Here is a 19,447-nt window from a genome sequence, read left to right on the forward strand (position 1 = left end):
TGAAGGCTAGGGTGAAAGTTTTTAATCTTTCACCAGTAATATGATGTTAGTTATAAGGTTTTTTTTGGTAGGCACCCTTCGCTAAAGTTGAGGAAGTTTCCTTCTGTTCCTATTTTGCTGAGAATTTTTATCATTAATAATATTGAATTTGAATTTTGCCACATGCTTATTTTTAAAATTTCTGTTTTTAATATTTTAGTGGTAAAAACATCTATTTTGACCCACTTTTACTATCCATTTTCAATTAACTTCTTTGAGCACATATAAGTGGTCATATTAAATTAATCTACTTCCACAAATAAAGAGATTTCCCAATTTTGGCTGACATCATTCAGTTTCGGTAGGTGTTTTCTTTTGGTCTTTCTCAGAGACCCTTATTTTTTAAGTCATGATTTTTATTTTTTTGGAGAGGAAGATTGGCCCTGAGTTAACATCTGTGCCAATCTTCCTCTATTTTGTAGGTGGGATGTGGCCACAGCGTGGCTTGATGAGCAGTGTGTAGGTCCACGCCTAGGATCTGAACCTGCGAACCCTGGGCTCCTGAAGCAGAGCACGGGAACTTAACCACTACCCCACTGGTCTGGCCCCGTGATTTGTTTTTTAGAGTTCTAATAGCATGAGCAAATTGTAGAAGATAGTGCATCTTAGGAATAGTTTATTATTGACCACTGCTGATAAAAATTCTGGTTTTGAATATCTTTTATAAATTTGCTACAATTTGCTGAGCACTAGTAGAGAAAATGCATAAAAGCAAATAATCAAAGAAACCATTCATATCGTGCAGACTTCATCTAATTTGTGCATTTGTTTACTTTATTACTTGTTTATTTCTTCATGTTTTCTGTACAAAGGAAAGTAAAGAATATCTAAATTTCTATCTTCATCAAACAAAATACCCAGAAACAAAAAAATCAAACTAGGAGAGCACACTCAGTTTTATAAGTTAGTTCTGATCTGTTTTTTTATGAGCAAATAATCACTTATAAAACACCAAAACTTTTGTCTTTTTATTCCTGACTTTGGAATAGATCAAAAAGATCTTCATATCTAAAGTATCTACTTTAGAACTTTTCTGTAACAGCCCACCAATTCCAGCTACACTTTTTAAAATAATAAACAAGAAAATAATAGTTAAAAGTCACTGATTCAAATTGAGTTTGAGGGGAACACATTCTAGTAATCAGTTTGTATGGAAGAAGATAAAATTTTCAAGAGTTGTAAATATTCACATTTAATTACTCTGCTGAGACCCAAAAAACTACAAGTGTCTGACTTCAAATTTTACTTTCTTCTTAGACTTAAAAGTTAAGATTTATAAATATACAAGGTAGAACTCAATTTTTATAAAACAGTGTTGGAAAATATCTGAAAGCTCTTCTACTTCTAAATTAAATGATACTGTGATACATATGGCTTTTTTCCTCAATTTTTCATTTTTCTATGCAAATACTGTTATTTTTATTCAGATTATTTTAAATGAGTTTTCAGACACCCTTGGAGCCTGGATATTGAAAATGTTATTTTCTATATTAAAACCAGTGTGATTTTTATAGTGAATTAGTTATATGTTTGTTAAAGGCCAAATGACTATTTCATTATGGTAATTATAAGTGCAAACACAATCTCTCACATTCCTACCTATTTTAATGAATGAAGGCAGACATTATTAGTAAACTTCTGATTCTCTACTACTGATTAAGTTGCAAACTTTTAAAATTGTATTTTGTGAAATTTACAATAATAAACCAACTTCTTTCTTTTTTTTACATTTCTTTTTCCCTCTTTCCACCCTCATTCCTCCTCCTTCGTATATCTTTTTGTTTCTCTCTTCCTTCTCTCTATTTTTCCCTTGCCTCTCTCTCTGCTTTGGTTTTTCTTGTCTTTCTTTCCCTTCCAAAAATCCCTTCTTTTCTACCTTCCTCTTGTTTTTCTATTTTCATCAAAACAATATTTGGTATCAATACCATTGCCCAGTGTTCATCTAACTCTCTGATACATGCACAGACACACACACGCACACACATACACGCGTATAATTTTAAAAAAGCTCTTCAGTCAATGGGAAAATGTATTTTACTTCTTAAGTCTCTTATTGTATTAGAATTGCTTAGAACTTTAATAATATGCAAACATTTTTAAAGACTGTCCCTATTAGAACAGGTGAAGAAAAATTTCGCCAATCTGTCTCTCTGTGTCTAACTGAATAGAGATCCACATCGTATGAGGCTCCTCCCAATTAAAGCCATTAAAATCACAAGACTACTTATAATAGCACCTATATTTTCTAACTAGAGTTTCCACTTCCACTTTACATTTTACTCTCTCCTTAACACCCAGGATTCTGCTTTTCTGAAGTGTTCTAAGATACTCTCATGCTTAGCTTTCAACTGATAGCAATAGTGGGGTGGATACATGTTTTTGACCAACTCAAAAGGTGACCTAGATTTTATTAAATTAAAATGTAGAGTTTCTAAGTAATTACAGTTTTGACAATTAGCAAACTTCTTTTGCAAATATTTTTGCCCTTGGTGTTGGTTACTAGTATTATTTTTACCAGAAGTTCAAGTTATCCTTAAAAATTGGTAATTTGTCATTATGGAAACAAAAATTAAGGTGCTTCACAAAATCTAGAAACTATTACAACATGTTAATGGCAAATGTCTGTTACCAACTACTAGTTTAAGAGGATTAGGAGTCAGAAATGAATCTACCTTGTTTATCCTTATCTTTGCATTTAATTTGATAAAGCGCATTTGAACAACAGCAAAAAGATTACGGATTAAGAAATTTGTGAGGGTTTTTCTGTTCCCAATCTTCTAACAGACGTGAAACTTAGATAATACTTTAAGCTATTACTCTTAACATGCTTTTTTTTTTTTCAGTAATAGTTCCAAAAGGCAAATAATTTAAATTATTATATGGGAAGAAAAAAAAGAGTACTGTTAGTTCAAATTAGCCTTGTTTGTAAAGAAAACACATTACTCTACATTAAGCCTTACCTTGGGCCCTCTGCTTCGTGAATTGCATGCTCCTGTGTCACTCATACTTGCATGCTGGATGATCTTGTAGAAGCCCATAGCTGCTTCAGAGCACAATGGTGTGATATGATGTGATGCCGAAAACAGGAGAACCTTTGTCGATGAGTCAGCTGCAAGAAGCAGTAACGTGTATGAATGTACAGTATAGGGAGATCTGTGAAAGATCTAGTCTCTTTCTCCCAAAAGACTCTGTTCCATGATACAAGGAGAACTCAGTTCTTTTTGGCAGACCTCCACGACAGTTTGGAAAGCAGTAAAAACAACCACAAAAACAAGCCTAGGTTCTCCACGTCTTTGCTCTCAGTGTTTAAAGTAACATTTTACTTTGCTTTGTTTTGAATAACTCTTTCCTTTGTATTATTTGAGTACACTTTCCACAGTAGGGATGTAGAGGAGAATGAATCATAGAGATGAGTTCAACCATACGCATCATGCTTGTATTTGTTATTGGCAAAATTTGAAGGCAAGGCCCTGTATCTCTTAATTGAAGAGTGGATGACTTTAAATGATATTCTTTCAAGGAGGGCATGGAATCCCAGCAGATGATGTAATTATGTTTAAAAATGAGTATTATTAAATAATTCACACTTTTAATATGGAGAAATTAGGTCATTTTTCCACTCCTCCCACAAATATTAAATGTTGGTATCTGAGTAATGAAACAACACAGACAGTGTTATCCATCCTGGTACTAACAGAGAATGCCAGTTATGACAGGCTCATTGTTTACTTTAACAGGTAATTTGTGGACCGGAATCATTTAATTGTTCTGAGTACATAATTACATGTCAGCAATTTCCAATTTAATTAAAATGTACAAATCTGAAGATTAAGGGAATTTTTGAATTATTAATCATTTTTCCACTAGGAAATCTTGTTGCTCTGCAGGAGATTTGTCCAGTGTACAACTATACGTATTTTTTCCTTCTCTTTCGCAGACAGACAATTTTCCCGCAGAGCCCAATTACATGGGCAGCAGGCAGCAGTTTGTTCAAAGGTAAGGCCTATTAAATAACTTTCTCAGCTTCCCCATTTGCATTCGTGTCAAAATTGCTTTGCAAGAGACTACACTTCAGATTCAAACTTGTAGAGACAACACTTTCTCTTCTTTTTCTTTATATGTATTTCAGTAGTTCCACGTTTAAGGACCCAGAAAGAGCCAGCCTGAGAGACAGTGGGCACGGGGACAGTGATCAGGCTGACAGTGACCAAGACACTAACAAAGGCTCCTGCTGTGACATGTCTGTTAGGGAGGCACTCAAGATGAAAACTACTTCAACTAAAAGCCAACCACTTGAACAAGGTGAGTGAAGCCTTCCGATGCTTGCAAAGTGTAAAGCTTAAGCAGTCGTTATCAACCTGTTAGTTCTAGAGTTGCAGGTTATCATGGTGGAATGGACTATTGATAATATATCAAAAGAAATAGCAAATCCTGAGGTTGTCCCAGACAAAAAGCAACTATTCGATGCTTCTGTAACAACAGAAAAAGGAAGGCCATGGATATTAGTCTGTAACATTCTTGAAATGAGAACTTGACCAAAGTCATTATATTGTTTTTATCTTTATGGACATTTCCTAACCTTTCCTATTTTGCATTATATTAACAAGGAAAATAAGTCATATATTAGATATGCACATCTTAATATACTAATTTACAGAATTAAAATTAGTAAGTTCAACACTTTTAGGTGAAATAAAAACGACTGGAATTTTATAGCTCTTAGCAATGTTGCTTTATTTTTAGCGTGAATTTTAGCTTCAAAGTAGGTTTTCAAGAGTCAAATAACAGCTAAGCCAGAGTTTTGGCTGCTTCTTTTGATTTACATCTAAGTCTTCGTGGATATCAAATAAACTTGAACTTATTTACCCAGATAGAGATAAAAATGAAATACTTTAATAAATACATTATTTTTTTCTAAAAGTCTGCCTTCAATTTATTCATTTGATATGACTTTTTATTAATTTTGATATTTTTATTGTTTCAAACACAACAGAATATTTGCTAAAGCTTCACCCAAAGAAAATTAAGCTACTCTTATGTGTAAGCCTTAGACATTGTGAATAGGTTTTTTTTTATGTCCAATTACAAAAAATAAAAATAACTATTGTATAAATCAGATTTCAGGACTATAAATGCATATTATATTGCTTAATATTAGTTTTCAAAATATTAATAGTATTTAAAAATATTTAATATTTATAGTTTCAGGTTTTTTAATGAGAAATTACATTTAAACTACATAAACATAGTCATTTATTCTTCTGAGTCATTTATTGATTGATGACTCATGGAAAGTAAATTTTTACCTCTAGTAAGTCTGTCCTATCACTTATATCTCAGCAGATATAATGCTTATTAATTTCTATAATCATGTTGAGATTTCAGTACAAATATGTATACCCATACACACATATGTATACATTGAATATAGAAATAAATATACATATTCAGTATTACATATGTATCAATATTTCTGCACTGAATATAATTATGCCGGATTTATTTTAAGGTTGACTTCCCAAAACGTCTTCTTTTCTAAGTAACAACTGCCAGATATACCATAGTAACATTCTGTGTAACAATGGAATATTGTTTTTTAAATTATTTTTAACAAAAGCTATTTGAATATTTATCTAATATTCACAACTCCTGCAAATTTGAATGTTTACCTGAAGTGACTTGAATTGTCTTGATGGGTTTTGACTACGTGATATTATGATATATGAATCTTTTAGACACATTTTAAATAATAGGTTGTTGGCTCTTGCTATGTGAATTCATAGCCTAACATAGACTCATCTACGTGTGTGTTGACAGTGATTGACAGGTAATTCATTGGCTACTATTTGTAAAGCTGTATAGAGTAAGTAAAGAGTTTGCATTTATTGTCATATTTTCATGAGAAACTTTGTTAATTAAAAATACAATAATCTGCTGCTCACATTAACTCTTTAATTTCTTTCCATCCACTAATTGAGCATTGTATTTGATGGAAATGAACAAAGACCTCTATAGAAAAAGAAAGTGGTTTCATTTATGTCAGAAAATGAAATTTATACTGAAAAGCTGTTTTTTCAATTTTGATATCAAAAAATACTATCTTAGAAAGGTGGCTATTCTTAAAAGAACAAATATTTGGCACATACAGTATTTTAATTAATATTCCACATAAAATACTTACTAGTCTAAAAGTGAGAATGCCAATAGAAATGTCTCCTGTAAAATGTATAGTTTTCACACATCCTTATGGGAAAGTTATTGTGAATCTGGAAGCCACACTTACGTAATCCATGAATTATATAGAAGAGAGACTGACTTCTACTTTAAAACATGATTTAGAGGGATAAGCTAAAATAGTATTTCATTGATTGATTGATCTATTGGTTTGATTCCTTAATTCATTTATTTGATAAATTACTAACTGCTTTCAGTATGTAAGGAAAGTTAGATTCTTCAGAAACATCAAAAATAAATTTCACTTGGAGCCTCCCTTCAAGAAACTATATGTAACTGATAGAAATAGGAGGTCTCTCTCTGTTTCTGTCTCTCATCTCTCCTCTCTCAATAACCTCTATCTGTCATCTCTCTGTCTCCCTATCTATCTCTGTATCTATCTCCTATCTATGTCTCTCTCTCTATCATCTATATCATCTTTTTTGCCTTTTTTTCTCTTCTTTTCTTTCCTCTATCTATGTATCCATGTTAATATCTATCTATCTAGATTCAGAGGAGCAGACTAGCACTTACTGAGTTCTAACTACTTACCATAAACTGTGCTGGCTTCATTTCAACATTAGCTTATTTGATCTGCAAAACTAAAACAGTTATCATTTTTATCTTACGTATAAGAAGACTGAACTTATGGGAAATGTATTAACTTGCACAGCAGGCTGGAGTTTTATCCTAGGTCTAGAGATGGCCAAAACTTGTGTCGTTTCTATAAAACTTTGTCTCCAAGTGGAAGAGTTTACTCAAATAGGCATTCTGATGCATTGCTGTGACTAGATATCAAATAAACATTGAAGAGTAAGTTAAAACCTGGGTTCATGTAAGCAAACTTCGAGGGAGAACATCAAAATAGGTCATATGCATTGAATGAATTATTCAGTACTTAAAACTTATTATCCTATGTAGTTTTCATTGCATTTATAGATAGGTAAGTATTGTTGCTTTCACATTTAATAGATGTTAAGAAACTTCCTAAACATTCTGCAGCTTTAATTAGTGAAGGCAGAGTTAGCAATAAAATAACAGGCCATCACAGCCTGACCTCTTACGCAATGCTTTATACTATTCATGTAATGAATGGTTTACTCAGAAATAATTTTAAAATTTTTGAAGAAGCAATCAGCCATTGTCTTGGTCAATGTACTCTGTTAATTTATTTGAAAAACATCATGGGAGGCCATGCCAACTTAATGCAATGCACAACTATAAAGAATAATTTTCTTTACAGATAAAAGATGATGACAGCTGTATTCAAACAATTATCTCATGTCAGATTTTAAATATTAACACTTAATTTTTAATACCTTTAAAAATCTCCCAAAAAGCAAAATTTTCTCTTAAAAGAAAGAAACTAAAAGCTAAACAAAAAGAAATATATTTATCAGAATTTTTCTTTTCTTAAAAATTTGTAATAATACCTTAACAGATTTCAATTGAAAGTCAGTAGCCTAGGGGTGGCCCGATGTCTGAGTGGTTAAGTTCGCTCTATCCACTTCGGTGGCCCAGGGTTTCACTGGTTCAGATCCTGGGTGCAGACATGGCACTGCTCATCAAGCCATGCTGAGGCGGCGTCCCACATGCTACAACTAGAAGGACCCGCAACTAAAATATACAACTATGTACTGGGGAGATTTAGGGAGAAAAAGCAGGAGAAAAAAAAAAGATTGGCGACAGTTGTTAGCTCAGGTGCCAATCTTTTAAAACAGAAAAATCAGTAGCCTAGTATATTTAACATTTTTTTCTATTATTCTCACTGGCTTCTTTCCTTGTTTAAATCATTTCTATTAAAAAAGTAATGTTCTATCTCCACATTGAAATATTTCTTTAATTTAGAAATACAAATGATTAAAAGAAAATCTTCACATTTTTCAATGGAAATCTCCATGCTAATAATAATTTTCTTTTGCAGATGACTTAAGCCTTTTGAAATTTTATTTTATTAGCTCAAATGTCACTTTTTTCCTTCTTTTTTGTGCAGTCAGATTTTTTCCTCTTATTCTGCTCCTGATGTTTGTGTATTTTTGCTACCATCAGTTCAATCATCCCAAAAATACAGCTTTAGTATGTGTTGCCCATTATTTTAGCTAAAATATTTGGAAGCGTTCAGTAGTTAATTGAAGGTATGATGTGCGGCACTGCAGCTGAAGATAGCTTTAAGGAATTTTATGTTAATAAACCGTCTATTAGAAAGAGGTTATTTTACTTTCCCTTGGTGTGATTAAAAAAACCATCTCATAGAATGTACTTAATTTCTTTCTATTTGATTGCATTTTTGTGCCCTGCCTCTCTATTTGTCAGTTAGATTTTCTCCATACTCCTTTCATCAAATGTTGTAGGTAAATAGGTAGATAGATAAAACAATCCAAATGTTTTCGAATTTATATGGTACCACAGTAGCAAATTACTTAATTAGAAAGGCAAATAAATATATTTCTATTTAATAAACCACTGTTTATCAGAAAATGACACAGGAAATTGACAAAAATATACTTGATCTTATTTTGCTGATTTCATATTTTGGAAGAAGAAAAACTGATTTATATCAAGAACTAATAAAAGTACATATAATGTTATTCTTTAAAGAGGAGTCACAAACAATTTTATAAAGAATAAAAACTCTTCCAAAAATTTTTTTAAGTTTACTTACTTCTTAGGTTTCAGAATATTATTCACACTTTGACTTCTTTAAGGAAGTACTACACCTTTGAATTTCTGTCCACTAGAAGCCCTGTAAAGTATTTGGATTGTTAGCAATAGCTGTTTCTTCCTTAAAAAGATTTAATAAGCTTTCGCTAAAATTCAGTACTCTCTATTGATTCCCAAATAATAAATGTGCAGTTTTCGTCAATGCTGACTGGTGATTTCTCTGAGCTCATTATTGGTAACTCAGTGACTGTCATCAATTTTCCAAGGATAATCAGTCTTCTGATATCTTTATAATTGACTGAAACCAAGTTCTTGAATCAAAGCCTGAAGTGAATGGAATAGCATTGTACCTTTTGTGTTGACACCCGTGCCAGGATTGCGCTAGCAGCATCACCGTCATGGCATCTGACACCCCTGTTGGGTGGCCAGCTGTGGGTCTCTTCCCCTGTGACTGGATTCCAGGACTTTTCTGACCCTCAGGAATTGCTCCATTCAAATTCTTTCTCATTTTATTTAATTGCTTTATAATCTCTCTCTTTGTTTGTCTATTCATTTCTGTGCCTCCCCGTTCCTCTCGCTACTGCTAGAAAATCTGACTTCTTAAGTTACGTTCTGGGTTCAAAACATTTCACTATGGAATCTCTGATTAAAATCTAATAAAAAGAAAGTTGAGAATAATAGAAATACCAAGTAAGCCAGATTTGCTCCGGTAAATTCAGTTTTAAACCTAAACTACATTTTTAAGAGCTGCCTTCCCTCTTCCAAGAGGAGATTCTAGAAAACTTCAAAAACTAAAACTGATGCATTTTGTTTTGTTCCTTTTTTGCGTTGTCAGTGCTTGAATTTTGCTTGTGGGCCCCATATTCAAAACAGGATTAGGCTAGTTTAAATGACTACAATATTTATTACATGATTTCCAGGTATGGCGAGGCTCTAAGCCCCATTCCTTCAAATCAGCATCCCTAAGTCACTGCTCAATGACTGCAGTTTTGCCATATTTCTAATTATGTCTGGAAAGGAAACAGTTTAAGGTTTTCACACTGTATACTTGACCGTGAAGGAGCTATTGTTAAAAAGCAGTAGCAGGCAAATGGGAGAAGAGAGGTCGAGGTTCTTGTTCAGTGGAGTGAGGGAGGAACCACACATTCAGGAATTGGGAGGAGCTTATTGAGAAAGAGGATTAGGAGGCTGAACACAAACTTGACCTACTTTGCAATTTCCCCTAGAACTGACCCTGAATGGAAAAGTACCAGGATAGTATGTTTATATTCTCAAGCTTCCATTCTGTTTTGTATTCTGCATTATGGTGACTGCAGTTCGGACCCTTCCATTCAAGCAGTGCCTTCTCCCAGACCCTCCCATAACAGGCAACAGCAAGTCCACTTCTACGTAAGCGAGAGCGCGAAGGTGATGTCTATGTCCGTTCTCTCAGCAACCATCTGGCAATGTCTGAAAATAATTTTTAAAAGACATGCTGCTATAAACTTATTAATAGTAAATTTGTCTTGGGAAGGAAATGGAAAATTACTGCCATATATGGGGACATGGGGAAGAATTGTTGGATATTTAATGCCAGGAAGAAATCACTTACAAATTTTTAAAAGCACTGCTGCTTTACGATTCTCGTTCATGGCTTTTAAAAGACTATATTATTAACCAAGAATTCATATTACTTTCAAGCCCTGTTTTTATTAGAGTATGTGTATCTGCAAGCACCTTAATATCAATTTCCCCACTCTCCTGTGCTATCTCTTAGAACTTTCAGAATTCATCTGGTTTTACATATTACTGGATAAAATATTCCCAAACTCTGAGCAGCTTCAGTTTATTTTTGCTTATCAAACTTTGCAACTGTCCCACAGTTCACCTAACTTTAAAGGTTTCAATGACATGTCTTTTCCTCGTGTGCAAACATCTGCTTCGAGAATCCAGCAGCTGGTATCATGAAAATAGAGAGATTTTATCACCCTCACATTTGTTGCTCGTCGTAAAGCCTCCCTAACAAGTGTTGCATGATTTACTATAGTCTCAATGTGATTTTGAGATTCTCTTGCTTTTGGTAAGCACAGCAATGACTTTTGCTAAAATATTCCAATTAGGGAATGTTGGGATAGTATTTTGCAACCTTTTGAAACTTACTTTGCTTCATACTTGGGAGCAGGGTCACCCTCCCCAGCCTTAGAATTATTGTATCTCTCAAATACTCTCAAAAAACCAGAGGATTTTACTTTTTGCAGTTTTTTATAATGACAATATTTTTTTTCACTTTCATAAGTAAAATTCTATACTGATATTCCATACACTTCTATGAAAGTAGGAGTATGCCCATAAACTATGAAAATTTAGAACCGTTATCAGCTGACCTGTTAATTAAGAACTATACGAAAATACTGTTAATGAGTATGAAACTTCTAGAAATTTTCCAATATTTCACTCTAATAACAGGTTCTAATATTGCAGGTTCTCTGTTCTTTTGAAAGCCATACTACAAAACATTAGGGTAAAAAAGAATCCTTGAAGTATAACTCCCTTATTTTCTAGGTAAGAAAATAGATTAAGTGACTTCTGTAGAGTCTTCAAGTCAGTGGCAGAGGTAGTCTAGTTCCAGGCTTGTAATTTTCTGTCTAGAGTTCTTTCCATATTTCAATGCCATTCCTGTAACTAATAGTGACCTCAGAGTCTCCACACAGATACTTCAAATTTGTCATCACACTTTATTTCTTTATTAATCTGAAGATGTCAGCAGCCATACTTGGAAGCTTCATTCTTGATTCTTTCGTATATATTGAATAAATATTTCATATATTCATATATTTTATATATATTTAATAAAAGCTCCAAAAGGTCAATAAAATGTATTATTCCAGAGGTTGGACATTGACGCTACAATGTTACTTGTCACCAAGCACAAGAATGTATATATCTCTTCAACCTGGGCACCATACCTACAGCTCTCCTAACTGTGGTCCCTGATACTTTTTTGGTGCACTAAGCAATGGTGGTTCCAGGAGAGATTTTCATTTATCGTTTATTGAATCACTTATTTTTTCTTTCAATAAACGACTGTGTCAGGGATACAAAGATGAGCTAAAGCACAGACTGGTCCTCAAGGAGCTCACCTTATAGTAAGAGAATTTGACATAAAAACTATGAGGTTGGTGCAGTGAGAGAGGTGTCCTGAGTATTAATGGAGTCATGAGAATGAATACTCAGCCCACATTTGGGGGGTTAAAGAAAATTCCTGGAGAAAACACCTGAGTTGACCCTTCAGAAAATGTTTAGTTTACTTGGCAGAGTGAAGTTGGAGGAGGGAAGATGACAAGTCACTCTCAGAAACACAGATGAAATGAAGCTATGCATGGCAAGTTGCTGTTAGATGCATGTAAGTAGTGACGTGTGAGACTAGAAATGGCAGGTCCGGGACTGGGGATGTGAGTAGAAGCCCAATGATGGGATGACTGATAGGGAGCCCTAGGAGTTTCAGGAGGTAACAATTTCATTTTAAAGAGATGATTTATATAACAATGCCTCGGGAGATGAAGATACCATTAGGTAACTGGGGAAGTAATCCAAAACAGGGCAAAATGAAGCCCAGAGCAGTAAAGAGGTAGCAGAAATGGAACAAAGTGAAAGATTAAAAACTTCCTTTAGTATATACTACTACTTTTATGATTATAATCAATTGCTTGGTATTCATTTCAAATCGATTTTGATGTAGAGTTTCTAAAGGAAAATAATCATTTGATGCCCAAGTAAATGGGATATCACTTGAATTATTTAATGCCTTTAAGTAAGTTTTTTATGTGATATGTACCACATATATTAAATTAACACATAAATGTTTGAAACTTATAACACTTTTTCTAAATGACCAGTGCTTATTTGTGTACTAGAATTGACTTAATAAACTCTACCATTCAAAGGTGCTGGGGGAAAAATTTCAGTTAACCACATTTTTGAGAGAACATTCAGAAAACAGTGAGGTAGTATAAAAGTTAGTGTCATAATGAATCTTAGGATTGTGACTTGGGTAACTGAGTTCAGTTGGCTAAAGTGGTAAAGACAGGGTGAGATCGTCATCGGAAAACATTTGGGAAGCAAAAAGAAGAGTTAAATGAGTATCAGAAGAGGCAACTGAAAATTAGAATTTAGTAATGAGAGGAGAGGTCAGGAGGTATAAATTTAGAAGCCAGTGACATAGGATCATAGTTAAATTAAAGTAACTTGGTGAGAAAGATTCTTGGGGAAAAAAATAGAATAAGGTCCAGGATAGAATCCTGCAAACCATAGCCTTTAGAAATTGAGAAGGGGAAAAGTTTAATAATTGTTCAACCTGCCGAGAAACATATTCAGTATGTTTTGTCATAATCCAAAATCTGGAGACCCCCTAGATGAGTTATTTGACTGACGCCTAGTTTTTAGATTTCATTTCCAACCAATGTAAATGAGAGCCAAATTAAATCAATTCATTACGTAAAGCTAGATAATGGGGTTTTGTTTTAAAAACAATGATACTGAACTGGTTTTACTTTATGGTTCACAAACTAGTTCTGAGGACAGTCCCAGATATGTGATCTGTCATCACTGGCATATATGTATAACTTCCAAAGCTCACTATTTTGAAGGAAGAAACCTTCACTTGGAATCATATATTTTTAATTTTTAATGTAATCCAGTAACTTTTTGCATGGTATCTATTATGTATATGGGACTAACTTAGGTGCTATGTTGACTATTTGTTCAATACGTATTTGTTGAGTTTCTGGTATGTGCCAGGCACTTCTCCAAGTTTTGAGGATTGAGTAGAAAGAGATACAAATATTTCTGCTCACATGGAGCTTACATTCTAATGAAGATGAAATTCTCAAGTAAACCCTCTTGAGACCCATGAAACCCATTTCCACCGAACTTATAGTCTAAAAATATAATAAAATGTACAAAATAATGTACTATTGATTAGGTATAAATAAAAGGGTCTGAGAGTTTCAGAAGGAGGGATAGAATGCTGAATTATTCAAGGAAGACTTGAAATTTGAGCTAAGACTTAAGGAGTGAACAAAGTCTTTACTTTGAAAGATAGAAGAAACACAGCAAATACACAATCACACTCATGGGATGTGGAAAGTGTAAGTAATATAGAAGGGTTAATAAATAATTCAAATGTGTCCAGAGGAGAATGGACAAAAGCAAGAAGAAGAGATACTGGTGAAAACAGGAAAGAAGTGGTCACTAAGGAAGGGAGTAAGTAGCAAGCCAGAGTGTCACAGTAGTCAAAGATAGACAAGAAGAAACGTGTTGATTCCTTAGAGAAATCCAAGAAAATGAGACTCAAGGAATGCCTATGCCATCTGATAACTGACAAGTCACTCTTGATTTCCATGAGAGGAGTTTTGATGGAGTAATGAAAAAAGAAAAGAGATTTCAAAAGGATGTACCATGGAGGTATGGTAAGGAATTGGAGACAGCATTTCCCTGTTCTTTCAAGAAGATTATCAGATAATAGAATAAGAGAAAGAAAGGGAAAAAGTTGCTAAGGAAGATAGTATTATGGATGGAAATGGTTTAATTATTCAAGGTAATGAATATCAATATGCTGAGGCAAATAATCCAATTAGAAGGAATTATTGAAGGATTGGACTAGATAGAGGATATTCATTGGAGCATAATGGGGACACTAACTTTAAAGTAAAGATGAACTCCTTTTCTGTAAAGGAAAGAAAGGAGAAATAAATTTGAAAAGATAAACAACAATGTGGAGGTAAAGGGGAAATAATTATAGGGAGCTCATAAAAGGTGGCTCCAATCTTCTCTATAAACTGCAAGGGAAAAGTCATCAATCTCCTTATTTTCACATAAGGACTTACATAAATGACACTCATATTTGTGAAAAGCCAGACAGCTTAGGAAATTACCGAGATAGTCTATAGTAAAGTGCACATCTGTCAAAAACAAATATGGCCGTTATTTTATATTTGTAATTGTTAAAAATCAAGAAATAGGAACCTATAATATACCAACCCAAATATGTTAACATATTCATATTAACTCTTCCTATACTTTTCAACTTCATAGCTTGCATGAATTTTTTAAAGCTGATATTTTGATGTGTAGGCCTACAGTCCAGATATTTTCTAGAATCAAGAATGTTTCAGATTTTGGAAAGGTGATGTAATACATATACCACATATTATATAACATCCCCACTGGGATTTGGGCCAATACTCACAATCAAACACATTAACAATTTTGTAGTAAAAAGTCTGAATATTCACACTAAATGGAATAAATGAATAATATAAATAGCCCATGTCAATTCAAGTCAGTTGTTAACTACTGAATGAGTAACAGCATAACTTCCAGATTTGAAATTATTTTAGATTTCAAAATTATGGATAAGGACTTAATTTGCATGTTAGGACTTTTACTTCCTTAAATTCTTGACAGCCAGTTATACTGATGATGATTCCAGTAATAAAATAGTGAAAAAGATATTATCTACCATCAAGATAAATTTTTTAATTCAGTTTCTTTTTAAATCATAATATAAATGTGCAGTTGGGGGTCTTGCTTCAGACCAAATGTAGACAAAATTGCCTATCATCCTCATAATACTTTTAACGTAATAAATATTTACCTTGGGAAGATGAAAAGTAATCCTGGGATGTTTAAATGTTTAATCACATCATAAGCTCATTTTGAGTAGTACTTTTAGGATTTGCAGACAGATAACAAATGCACCCTCACCTCAATACAGGGTATATTTTTGAAACAAGATACATATTTCATGGAGATTGATTTGTCTGCCCTGGATTTTATTTTCTTTGAGGTTTTGAAAATTCATATTAAGGGATGAAATTGTTTTATTTTGTTTCTGTCCTGAGTCATTTCCTTCCTAATTTTAATTACTGTGTTTATTACATAATATCCTTTATATAGACATCTGACCTTTTACCCTTACAAGCTAATATTTTTAAAGATATTTAAGAGAAGGTTGGCAAGAAAACTTTAGAAAATTTTAATATACACAGAATGACTTTGTGATGTACACAAGCCCTACTCCACACTGTGGGAAACCATAGACAATAGATTAAATCTTAAGTAAATATATCTGATAATTTTTTTGTTTTTTCAGTCCTGGAGTTATGTTGTGACTCTTGCTTGGGAGCAGATCTCATTGCCATTAATTAATACATAGATAAGTTAATTTAATAAATATTATTTCAGAACCCATGTGTATGACATTCTGCCTTCAAGGTGTTTAGTCTTTGAGGATGTCAATCCTCTATCCATCCAGCTGTAATTCAATTAGTTAAATATTGTGATATATGGATACATAAAATTAATTCTGCTAGAGAAGTGAATAGGGAGCTACTTCACAAATTAGATATGTTTCTAATAGGGTCTTGAAAGTAGAGTAGGACTGCAAGATACAGAGTGAATTGAAATATTCGAAGCTGGGACAATAGATGTGGCAAGTCATGGTATAATCCACAAATGGCAAATGAGTAGAGATATTTTTATTGGAATACTAGGTGTAGAGTTATAATGGAGAGAAATTGGACCAAATGAATGGATTACAGTCAGATTATGAAATACCTTGAATGCCCTACTAAGGAATTTGAATCTGATTCTATAGGACATTAAAATCTTTATTTTGAGTGGAGTTATTGATCAGATTTTTGTTTTATAATGATCAATTAGTAATAGACCATAGTAGGGTTGGAAATGAAGGGAGCTCAATGGCAAAACTGATCATTTATCAAGTTTTAAAAGCGCAGGAGTGTGTTTAATATTTTCTAATTTTTGTATATCATAATGTCATGCAATTTAATTTCCATGCCCAAGAGTTTTTATTGAAATCATTCTGAGCAATAAATATAACTCAAAAGAAGGATTACTCAAATCAAAGTACTATTTATACTTATAAGTTTACAATTGATCAAAGTTGATTTTCACTTTCATTTTTATGTCAGCAGAGCTGACAACACTACCTTAAATATAAATCCTAACAAAACCATTAAAAAATTGTAAATATATGACAAACTATGTGAATTTATTTAATCAGATAACAAAAAATCAGTTAGTATTAACAGGGAATTGAAAAGGAAAAAAACATTTATTGAACATCTACTATATGTCAAGCACTGTGTGAAGTACTTTAAACAAATTTGTCTCATGGCAAGCTGGTGAGATGGCTTTTATCTCCTCTAACAGGTGAAAAACCTGAGCATCAGGGAACCGAAGTAACGTGCCCATGGTTGATGCCCTTAGAAATGGAGCAATTGTCTGTCTGATGCTATGTCTGTGCTGTTTCCACTCTTGTCCTTTTTGCATATTTATAGTCTTCAATAATAATGTGCAAAGGAGAGTTCACAGGGTAGTTATACTAATATTTCCAAGGTGAAAATAGGGTATCTTACTTTTGAAAGTAGAGTTGAATCTGATTCTTTATGCCTAAGTGTGTAGAGTTATGAAGGGTTCTGAAGTACCACATGCCATGATTTTATTATTATTATCAGTATTTTGACTCACTCTGCAGCAGCATCTAGTACTAAGACTATTGTTTTTTGGTCCTTATACAGACTAATTGCCTTTACCCAGAATAACCTTTATTTCATTGCTACAGATTCTGTAGTTAACCCTAGTCAATCTTATTAATGAGCAAAAAGCACAAAATTTTCCATGTTAAGTACATTGAAACCATTTGGAAAATAATTTAATTTCCATATGCTCCTAAGAGTCGCCTTCATGAATGTGGGCCAGCTTAGTAATATGTAATCACAGGTCAAAACAGCGTATAACAAGACAGTTCCAGATATATGTTCTATCTCCCCTTTTATTGCCTCTTTAGTTTGACAGATGATATTTCTGCTATTTTTGAGCAATAGATAAAATTACTTTGTTTTTCAAATACTGTATGCATTAAGCTCTAGCATTAGTGTTACTTTTAGAACTATGACAGACCACTCAGAGATATCTAAGTCACATGCACAAATTGAACTCCACTTTATTTGTAATCTACAATTTGTAAAATGCTGTAGTTCATATGTATTCTTAAGGCATTTCACAGTTCTCCAGGCATTTGATCAACATTTTTGGACAATTAAAATGAAGCAAAAAATTTTGAATATATGCCATTTACCTCATTTTTTCCCCTCCATCCCTAACCTACCAGCACTTTCTCAAATCCTTCCCATCCAGCTCCCTTCTAATCCCAGTAAAAGGTACTACCCTCTACCTAGTCACTTCAGTCAGAACAAAGGAACTTCTCTTATTTCCTTTCTCCTCCTCATCCCAGCGTGTATCAGTAAGTTCTACTGTTACCACCAGCCAGTTTTACTTGAAGTTAATTCATTCCCTTACCTCCCATATTTGACCCACTGAAGGCCACCTCTCTTTCTCACCACAACACCCTCCTAGGTAGGTGGTCACCTGCTTCCCTTGATATCTTGTTTGAGGTGTGAATTTAATCATTTCACTCCAATTAAAACCCTTTAGTGGCCTCCACAGAGTAATACAAAAAAAGATCTGGACTTTTAACCTTGGCCTTTAAGTCCTGCGCTTGTGTCACTCTCCTTCTAGCTCACCACCTGTCAGTCACTGAAGTCTTCTTTCAGTTTCTTCTTTTCTTTCTCAAGAGGCTTCTAGTGGTGGGACCTTTTTTGCGCTAATTTGACTCCCTCAGTAGTCTGCATGCTCCATGTGCGAAGGAGATATTTCTCTTATTCTCCAATGTATTCCTAATGTTTAGTTAAGAAAAAGTGGGGAGGGGAGTATCAAGGATTAAAACCAGAGATTCAGGAGGAGATTTTAGAGAACTTGAAGTTATTGGGTGAAATTAAAGGCTCTTGATCTGGTTAATGATATGATATTGAATTCATCTTTAGGGAGGCCAGGTCTGTTGTCATTAGAAACTAATCCAACAAACACTGAATGACTTCAAAGAACTGAATTATGCACATTTACTTAAATTATCTCATTTAATGTACACAAATTTCAATAATTTTATAAGACGTATGTTGCCATTTCCATTCTGAGTAGAAGAAATGACCAAGCATGTCATCGAGTTTTTATGTGGCTGAGCCAAAATTGTAGCCTAGGGTATCTGATTCTAATTTCATAGGCCTTTTCATTATTTTACAGTGGCAATAGCCCACGTGGGAAATAGCAAAGTTCTAACCAGTCTAGGTGATAGTGAAAATAAGAGGGAGTCATTGGGATGACAATAGTTGAAAAATAAAGATCTTAACATCTTGGTAGGGAGTAAGAAAGAAACATCAAATTTTTCAATATTTAAAGCGTCCATCAGGTGTTAACAATATTGTTGAGCTATTGAATAGTATTAGCTGGTTAAAGCAATATGCAGAGAAAGTACATGGTGCAATAGGAATGGGTGAAAAGAGAAATAATAATTAAAAAAGTGAGTACAATCTACTTCCAATATATGACTGCAGACACTCAGAATATGCTGTAATGTTGAGGGAAAAATGGAAAAATTTGGATTAGCTTTGGAATGTCAATTACTAATATTGGA

General features: G+C 33.5%; 1 protein-coding gene and 1 long non-coding RNA gene across 4 annotated transcripts in view; one reads left to right on the forward strand and one right to left on the reverse strand.

Moving 5' to 3' along the window:
- The window catches only part of PCDH17 (protocadherin 17), a 95,062-nt gene that overhangs the window by 30,092 nt on the left and 45,523 nt on the right, over positions 1–19,447 (forward strand). The window contains exons 2-3 of one of the 3 annotated variants that reach the window (XM_014845605.3): positions 3,977–4,035; positions 4,169–4,341. In XM_014845605.3, the coding sequence (XP_014701091.1) occupies positions 3,977–4,035; positions 4,169–4,341 (232 nt within the window). The remainder of the gene's footprint in view (positions 1–3,976; positions 4,036–4,168; positions 4,342–19,447) is intronic. The other 2 variants (XM_044779896.2, XR_011493005.1) reach the window with 2 other exon arrangements.
- Positions 1–19,447, reverse strand: part of LOC139039795 (uncharacterized) — an 80,714-nt gene that overhangs the window by 5,709 nt on the left and 55,558 nt on the right. Inside the window, exon 3 of the long non-coding RNA XR_011493006.1 lies at positions 3,000–3,148. This is a non-coding gene — a long non-coding RNA (uncharacterized lncRNA). The remainder of the gene's footprint in view (positions 1–2,999; positions 3,149–19,447) is intronic.

Source organism: Equus asinus, chromosome 11 (genome assembly GCF_041296235.1).
Source record: "Equus asinus isolate D_3611 breed Donkey chromosome 11, EquAss-T2T_v2, whole genome shotgun sequence".
NCBI lineage: Eukaryota > Metazoa > Chordata > Mammalia > Perissodactyla > Equidae > Equus > Equus asinus.